General features: G+C 42.0%; 1 protein-coding gene across 1 annotated transcript in view; it reads right to left on the bottom strand.

The window, feature by feature from the left end:
• PHACTR3 (phosphatase and actin regulator 3) overlaps positions 1–7,931 on the bottom strand; it is a 53,039-nt gene extending 45,108 nt beyond the window's left edge. Inside the window, exons 1-3 of the mRNA XM_009579263.1 lie at positions 7,769–7,931; positions 6,795–6,872; positions 2,416–2,598 (exon numbers count right to left, since the gene is read on the bottom strand). Of these exons, the coding sequence (XP_009577558.1) occupies positions 2,416–2,598; positions 6,795–6,872; positions 7,769–7,925 (418 nt within the window). The 5' untranslated portion in view covers positions 7,926–7,931. The remainder of the gene's footprint in view (positions 1–2,415; positions 2,599–6,794; positions 6,873–7,768) is intronic.
• Positions 7,932–8,812: the final 881 nt, after the last annotated feature.

The following is an 8,812-nucleotide window of genomic DNA, read 5'->3' as shown; positions in this document are numbered from 1 at the left end:
GCTGAAAATACTCCAAGTGCTCAGCACTAGACTCTTTGCCAGAGTAGCTAATTATTCATGGAGTGCCACTTGTCAAAATGCTATCTCACTATTAGGTAGAAATCCTTCCTTTGGGACTGCCCCCAAGCCCGTTGGCTAGGTGAGGTGGGAAAAACTGCCCTTTCTGCCTAGGTTGTTCTTTTTCTGTGTATTAACCAAACATGAAGTCTACAAATATTTTCTTTTGTTCCCTACCCTTCCCCTCCCTAGCCTTCACCCTACATCCTCAGGATGAAATACAACATACTGGGTATAAAACAAATATATTCATTTTGTTTCTATCTGGTCAAATATTCATATGAATTTGTGGAAGGACACCTACTGCACTGGGCCTGGATTGAGCCCAAGGACAAACGTTATAATAAACTCAACATTACAATAAACTTAGCAATACACTGACAATTTTGAAGAGCTTTCCCACCCAATGAATTCCTTAAGGCGGAGTCACAAGAGACAGGAATGCTAGAATGCACAGACAGGGATAAATTAGCACATAAAGATTAGATCGACAATAATTATTTTAAAAGCCAGAGGCCACCAATGAAAGAGGTAGGAGATTTCCAACAAATAGGAGTGAAGTCTCACAGACCAGGGAGACAGGAGAAGGTAATCCCACTGACATTTTTTGGAACCTGGAAAAATGACACCTCAAAAAATGGAGGAAAAGAAATACAGAAGAGAGGAAAGGTTGTGCCAGGAAGACAATAAAAGGAGCTAGGATTAGAGAAAGAGACATAAGAAATTGGGATGATTTTGAAAGCCTCAATACACAATTTTGAACAAACTGTAAGGTAAATTTTAAATCATAGTACTAGGTTTTGCAGAGCCATAAGGTTAAATACATGATACATTATTAGTGCCATATTTCCAGGATAGCCCGTCCCAATGATAAGAATTAGAAGTTCAGAGAGAAATTTCCTTAGTGATATGGAATGAAACGGTCTAGAAAAGAGTATTGTTGCTAATAATAGCAGTGCCTGAAGGATTCTGGTCAAGATCTTGATCTGGTTGTTCTAAGAACAGGGAGATGAATGGGTTTTGCCTCAATAATTTTTAGGGTGATACAAAACCAAACACAGCCATAAAGGATAGAGTTTGTAGAGAAAGGAAAACAGCATTAAGGGCATGTATTAATAGAAGCTGTCTATGTCCGATGCTCTATTTTGTCTCTATTTTAAGAGAAAAAAAAAGAGAGAGGATAAATCTTTAGAAGCCCACATACAGTGCTTTGGGATATTTCCTGATGAAATAACACATGTAGTTGAAATGAAGAAGGTGACAGGTGACGGAAAGGTGCCGTTAAGCTTACACAAAAAATCCGTGTGATGAGCAAACGTGAGGAGAGATACTTTTTGGGAGACAAAAGAGTTTCTCTTGTCAAAGCAATTAAGAGTGGAGCTAGAAATGGGCCAGAACAACAATATTATATAAAAGTAAAACAGCAAAAGGGAACAAAATTGCGTGAGTCATGGGGATGGAAAGGACAGGAGGAAGTGGGAAAGGATAAAGCAAAGAAATTCAGAGAATGATTTCCATTCTGAGCTGCTGAAGCAGGGTGAGGGTACAAGCAGGCAGCATTGCTCAGCAAACCACAGCAGGTAGGGGTGGGCTTGGTGAAAGTCGGGGGCTGGGACCCCAGGGCATGAGGGGGTGGGATGAAGAACAAAAGGCAACCAGGGCAGATGGAGAAGGTGTGAAGATTGACCAGAGGGAATGGGCAGGAAGATCTGTAATCACTACACGGCACTCCTCACAAACTAGGATAAAGCATTATCTCTGCAGCTTTGCATTTCTTGGTTGTTAGGAAGTGAATGGAAACCCTCCAGTTGCTGGGTTGTGCCTGGCTTCTCTGGTTCCAAGGAACTGCTATCATGGATGAGCTCTGCCAGAGCACAGTTGCATGAAAGGAGCTTGGTTTACCTTATCTGTGTTCCCAGTATTGAACTTCACTTGTATTTGCAGCATGTTGTAGACAGGGTGATGATATGGACAGTGTGGGCTGTCTATTGACAGTGTTCTCCCAAGCCAGGAAAAGCAATTTCAGGCTTGGCACAGAAGTTTGAGAAATGTTTTTAAGAGAAGCTTGTTTCACCTTCACAGCAGTCACTGCTAATACCAAAGGGGCACTGTGCCAAGACTGGATCGTCTCAAAATCCAACTAATCCCATTACGCCAAGCTTTGTGTGGTCCCTCATTTTGGTAGCAGTCTCAGAAATCACTCTTTTTACGTACTGATTGCTAACCTAGTATGGGCTGAGCTGAACAGAGTGCTCTGGCCCTTTAATGCACTGACATACTTGACTCCTCATAAAGCAGGTCAGCAGAAATATTTTTTTAACATTTTATAGTTTTTTGAAAACTTTTTATATCCAATACCTGCATCTTCTTTCAGCTCGTCCAAATGCAGCTCCTCACCAAGCAAGGTCACATTCGTTGTGGCTGCTATCGTACTCTCTTGCTGCACCTCTTCTGAGGCAAGTGCCTGGCACACAGGAGCTGGAGGGTCACTCTGCGTTGCTTTTGTGGCATCATCACCAATGCAGGCTTTGCCTTCGGTATCTAAAACACCAAATCGTTTAATCTTAACTAAACCATGAGCAGTGAAAGCTGAAACTCCCTGCTATCCTCTTGAGAAGAGTGAGTCTTAAAGCTGCTAGTGCTCAGGGGACTGAGATTTGTCTTAGAGCAGCACCTGATTTCTAACAGTGCTGAGCATCTGTAATGCAAAACTTGTGGAGACCAGCCCATCTGGATACTAATATCCACCCAGTTTTCTCAACAGGGCGCCTTTTTCTGTGGGCATCCAGCAGCCTGGGCAAATGGCCATTGTGCATGTACAGGAAGGCCACTGTACTCTGTAAGCACCTGCTCTGTGGGAGTTGAGTACAAGCATGGGAAATCAGAGGTCTCTGGGAGAAGGCAATTCCTTGCACGAGCAGAGCTCATGGTGCAGTGCGTGCACAGGTTGGTCTGACGTGTCTGAGTTGTCAGGCTCCGTGCACGACACGCTGCCATCCAGCTGCCCCAGCAGTAATGCCGGAGCTTTAACTGAAGATAAGGCTGCTAATATTCCTTACCAAGCTGTAGGTTTTGAGCATAGTTTTAGTTACTCAGCTTTGAAAAGCGTGTCTTGTGTGATCGAGCTGATCAGAAATTCAAATCCCTCTTCATGCAGACCTAGAAACTGCTCCTTTTGCTTACTCTGAAAGATTTTTGTGCCAGTGATCCCTGCAGCTGTACGCATCTTGATGACTGAAGCTTTTCTAGTATTCTCCTATTCAGGCAAGAGTCCTCAGAATACAAACTATCCTTTTACTTCATGACTCTCTCAGAATTTACAAGATCTACATCACTGTTGCAAACCAAAGAAAGCAATTACTTCCCACTCTAGCCAGCACTCCATGCTGATGGACGTGTCTGCTGTCCACCCCTGACCTCCTAACTTGTCTTTCTCAGCCCTAGACACTCCTTTCTGGAAGCTCCTGACAGGGCTATGTTTTCTTGCAGTGATATCATGATAAGTTTCTTGAACATTGATTTAAAATAGCTAGCATTCACAGCTGCTCCTTTTTAATACTATTTGGACAATCTGCAGAGTAGTTTATTGCCCTTTTGGGTAAGGGTATCAGTTTTTGGCCCAGAGATGCTGCGGAAGGGATGCAGTATTTTTGTATGCTGAGCTCACTCAGTCTGCCTCATAATCACGTTTGGTGAAAAGTTACTGTTCTTAAAATAGCCCCTGCAGTAGTACAGTTGCTATGATACAGGGAAGGGGAGGGGGAAAAAGTTCATTGCCTACATTTCAGCTCATTGTGAAGGCAGCCTATACATAATCATCGGTGTATTAACAGCTGCCTGCATTATTTGACAGGGAGCCCTTATCTCTAAGTTCTGTAAGTACAGCTACATCTGATCAGTTTTGTGCTCCTAATGGGGAGAAATATCGGGGGAAGCTCCCTACATGTTTTCAAGGTAACTCTGCTTTGCACGTTCCTCACATCCTTCAGAAAGGCAAGCTGCTGACAGCTGCGCCACAATGAAACTGCAGTCAGAGACATGTCAGAGTTCCTTCAGATCCCAGCCGATGGAAAGTGTAATGACTAATGAAGTAACGACAAGAAGAAGACAGCCCTGTTAAAGAATTTCTATTGAGGAGCCTCTGAGACTCACAACAGTGATGTTCCTGGTCAGAAATCATCAGCTTGTGCTTAGATCAAAGTGGATGTACTGCTTTGATTGGCAGCGGATCCCGACACCATATTTTAGAGATAGTCTGGGGGCAGGAGAAGGCACAGACCTTAGATCCACTGGATCTAAGGAAGGAAAGCAGCAGAGTGTCTTGATTATTGCAAAGTAATCAGATGAAGTAGGGCTGTAATTTAGTTGGGAATGAATCCCGCTGTATGCCAGACCCTGCACCGTGTAACCTCTTACAGAGTGCAGTTTGGTTCCCTAGAGCGAAGCTGTATTTGCCCTGTGTGAGCAGAGCTGGAGAGGAGAAGACGGAAGGGGCCCAGGCTGTGCAATGTCGTCTGGGCAGCTGGGTTTTGGGGTTGTGTGGGGAGAAAGGGTGACATAACCTGTTAGGATGACTCAGCACCAAAGCAAGGATGGTGCAATTTCACCCTGGGCTGCTCACAGATTGATGCAGATTATGCGCTAGCTTTGTGCTTTGCTCTGAGCCAAACAGTCCAGTTCAAAATGCTGCTTGACAGACCTTGTGCTGCGAAACTGGAGTGTGATACAGCTATTGTAAATGCATGAAGCAGATCTGGAGATTTCTCGGACTACAGCTTCATCCCAGTTTGGGCTATTTATGAAAGTGAGTAGGAATCAGATCCCTGGAAGTGGAGTAGAGCCTGATGAAATAGAGGGATTTTAGGATTTACTGTAGTCTTTTAGCATAGTATTGCTGCTTTGACAATTGCAACTTACTGCATAAATGAGGACTTAGCCTTGAAACTGCTGCCACTTCAGCTCAGTCCAAGTAGGGCACTAATCATTTACTGAGAATTATTTGGGTCAATTTTTGATTCCAGTTAATAAGCTGCTTCTACTAATAATATAATAAAATAACCCTGGAGATTCACAACACTGTGAAGAAAAATAACTTGCAGGCAGCTGCAATGTCCTTCAACTGACTGTTAACCATTCTTTCAGGGCAGCAGGGTGGTACTGAAAATTTGTTTGATGTTTATAGGAGCTCTATGCAACTTTATTGCAGACAGGTGAGCAGCCGGTTTGCAGCTGCCTTTTTGAAAGCACAGCTTGTCATCACTTCTCACTGGACTATATGTATTTATTTAAACTATTTTAGTTTTGTTAAAATGATCTTGCAACTTAGCATCATCTGTTTTCCTCTCAGCCAGTTCTTTATGCATACAAGAAGTTTATTGATTCATTATTATTATTATTACCTTTTAATGCGCTCTACAGAATTTTTATTTTACTGTGCTTTGGCAAAGCTTTAGATACCCATGTCTTCAAATTCATGGATTATGGGGAACTTCCATACTCCTAGCAGAAATGAGGTGTATTTTTCTATCCCATAGCGCTAATATGCTAATAGGGCAACTAGTTATCTAGAATTATGAGAGACACAAAGAGTTCAATGGACAGAACTAAAAATGAGCTTTCTAAAAATTTCCATTTTAGAATAAACTAATGGTTCAATACATTTTTTTTTTTTAACTTGAACATGAAACTCATATTAAAATATATCCAATAAAATAATATGAAGATTGCTTTACTGCAATGAAAAAAAAAATCCTGCTTAAAATGCTCTCTCTTACTCTGCAGTTGCTCAGTTACACTCCAGCATAGCATCACTGAGTATTGTCCCACAGGCTATTTATAGGCATTGCACTTGTTTTATACAAAGAAACTCAATTATTAGTTTCAAAGAACATAATTTCTATCTATCAGATTGGTTAAACTCAAAAGGCCAATCTTTCTTCATGACAGTACTTTCTGCCATAAAGTTTTCAAAGTAAAGATGGATTATTATTTTTTTTTTATCTCTCTTTATGTGGAAATGGCAATTGGGATGTTGTCCATAACATTGGGAGCTCACTTGATCTCGCAGAATAGTCAGACAGATCTCTGTCTCCCTTGAGCATCTGTCAGGGCTTTGGACCAGGGATATACAGAATCACAGTCCTTTGTGCATGTTTCTGACATTTTATCATCTTTCATTCAATGACTGAACCTGGTTTGTACTCAGGAAAGCTTTAAAATGACACTACCAAATGCTTCACTTTTCCATGGAATGAAAAACAGGCAGAATGGTAATATGTTTTGTCACAAACTTGGTTTACCGGAAAGACAGATGAAAACATCGGATTAGTGTCATTTAACGAGATTTGAATTCATGGGTTGTACATGTTAGCTGAATGTATCTCTATGTTTAAGTTTACATTTATACCAGCTTTAGCTGACTTTCTTGGCAGTAGGATTTAGCTAGGTTTAGAGCAATTGCATAAAACATACGTACCAGCTCAGATTTGCACCATGTATAAATCAAGATGGAGTTGCATTCAAGATGGTAAAACATCAAAAATTAAACTGCATGAATTGATTGCAGCAGAGAGGAATTTGAAGAAAGACGTGCTTAATTCAGATATTGAATTTTCCTCTCTGTTTGAATTGAAGGTTTTCCTTTTTATTCATTTGATTGTTAGGTTTCTTCTTTTGGTTATGTGTTTTCTATTGTCCTGAAAAGACTTTGATAAAAAAGATGAAGAATTTTTACTTACCTTGTTCCATCATCTCCAGAAGGCCTTTCTTAATGAGTTCATCCCGACCTTGTCGTGCTGTCATCTTCTTCTCCAGCACTGCACGAAGTAGTAGCATAACACAGCACCAGTCAACAACAGAGTATTCATATAATGGAGTGAGAAAGATGCAATGTGGAAATTCCATCTACTCTCTACTACTGTGTGTTTGGAAAGAACTGCAGGGATTTTGTTTTGGGGAGCATGGACTGGTCAGCCTGTTTGTGCCTTTTCCTTTGTTAAAACAGCTGTAAAATCACCCACATGTAGAGCTGAGATTTATGATCTAATCTACTGTCTGATCACACTGAGTGCACAGTAACTGGGATATTAGAGCCTTCATGCTGTTTAATACAGCACGTTGGAGCTGCCTCAGGAAACGGTGTCGTTCACTGTGACGCTCCACAGGATATCGGGGCAAGTGGAGGGAACCGCACCATCCTATCTTAGGAGAAGGCAAGTGAGTTTTTCTCCTTACTGATCTCCTGGGACATCCCTGGAGACTAGCGAGAGCATGCAGTGCTGTGTGCTGGGCTCCTTCACCGCAGAGACAGCTGCTTGAGGGAAGGCATTTTACATGCTGTGGCTCCCTCCTGTCACTTTTCATAATGTTACTGTGATCTATATAATCTAAACCCCAAATAAAAGGGGTGATGATACTTGGGGCCATAAATGTAGCCTATTGTGAAAAAAGGACAGCCCATGAAAAGCAGTCTGTGTCGAGGCTCGTGCTTCACTCTCGTATTTTGACCTTTTCTTCTAAATGTACTATATCGTATTATCTAGGAAGTCAGCTTATATGGGCTCTTTCTAGCCTTAAACATTATTAATCTGTAACATGCTGAAATCTCTGAATTAGGTTTAGATCAGGTCACCATTAACATTTCCTATGTAAGCAAAGTTCACCCAAGCTAAGCTTTGCTCTGTGCACCATCACTCTCTTGTTCTCATCCTACCTGCAGATGTCTGCTTTAGCTTCTCGTTTTTCTTTTTCCGCCACTTCCACGGTTTGAAGATCCTGCCCAGTGTTGCCAGTTTGCTGTTCCGCCTCACTGGTGGAGTTCGAATCCCTGAGACCAAGTAGTCAGAACGCATTGCAGGGGACTGCTCCATCTCATCTGCGAGGGGAAGAGAGGAAAGCCAACTGTTAGACAAAAAGCTTCAGCACAGACTTAAAAGGAGAGACAAATGGAGGGTCACCAGCTAACAAGCATTCAGTCTAGTCACCGGGGTAAGCAGTGCAAGACTTTCAAAGAAAGTGTCTGCATTGCTGGAGCCAGCAGCCAGGCTGAGGGGTGCCAGCCAGAGAGGCGTTCAACCGCATTGTACCAGCCCAGTGCTTCCTACCAGCTGCTCTCCTGATTCTGGTCTTGCACAGTACCTGTCTGGATGCCAAATATTTCATATCTCCACTGCTGTTGTCCCTCATGTATTAATCGGGGCTATTAGGCCCATAGAGAGGGGGATGTGCTGATTTTGTACGCCCTATGCTTTATTCCATCACTTTCCTACCTTTGTCCATGCCTGGTACTCACCAAGGTAATGGTGTTACTCTCCCTCCCAAGGGCTGCGTGTAACTGCATTACAGCCTTCTGAAATGTGGAGACCTGAGAGCTCCCAATAGCTTTAATAGGAGCAGTAGAAATTTAACACATCTGTAAATCAGGCCCATGCGGCCTCCAGTTAATCACATAAATGTAATGTTCATTTAGAAAAATTTAGACCTTTATGAAAAGCTGAGAGGAAGTGTGAGAAAGCTCAAGTCCCTTCTGAATTCCCAGCTTCCAGTTCTGTTCTCAGGCCACAGGATATTGCTGCCTTTTAAATGAACTCTTTCACATAAGCTAACACAGAACACACTGACTTGTGTGAGCTAATGCAAATCTTTTATATAAGAATAATTTGTTTGATATGTGCTACATAAGTAAAATCCTAGAACTATTGTGCAAATTTATTCCTTGAGGAAGCTAAAGGGAAAATTCTTTCCGTTTTGTTCAGCC

Source organism: Fulmarus glacialis, unplaced genomic scaffold (assembly GCF_000690835.1).
Source record: "Fulmarus glacialis isolate BGI_N327 unplaced genomic scaffold, ASM69083v1 scaffold12076, whole genome shotgun sequence".
Taxonomy (NCBI): Eukaryota; Metazoa; Chordata; class Aves; order Procellariiformes; family Procellariidae; genus Fulmarus; species Fulmarus glacialis.
The sequence above is the reverse complement of the archived record's forward strand: the minus strand, read 5'-3'. Positions and strand labels throughout refer to the sequence as shown.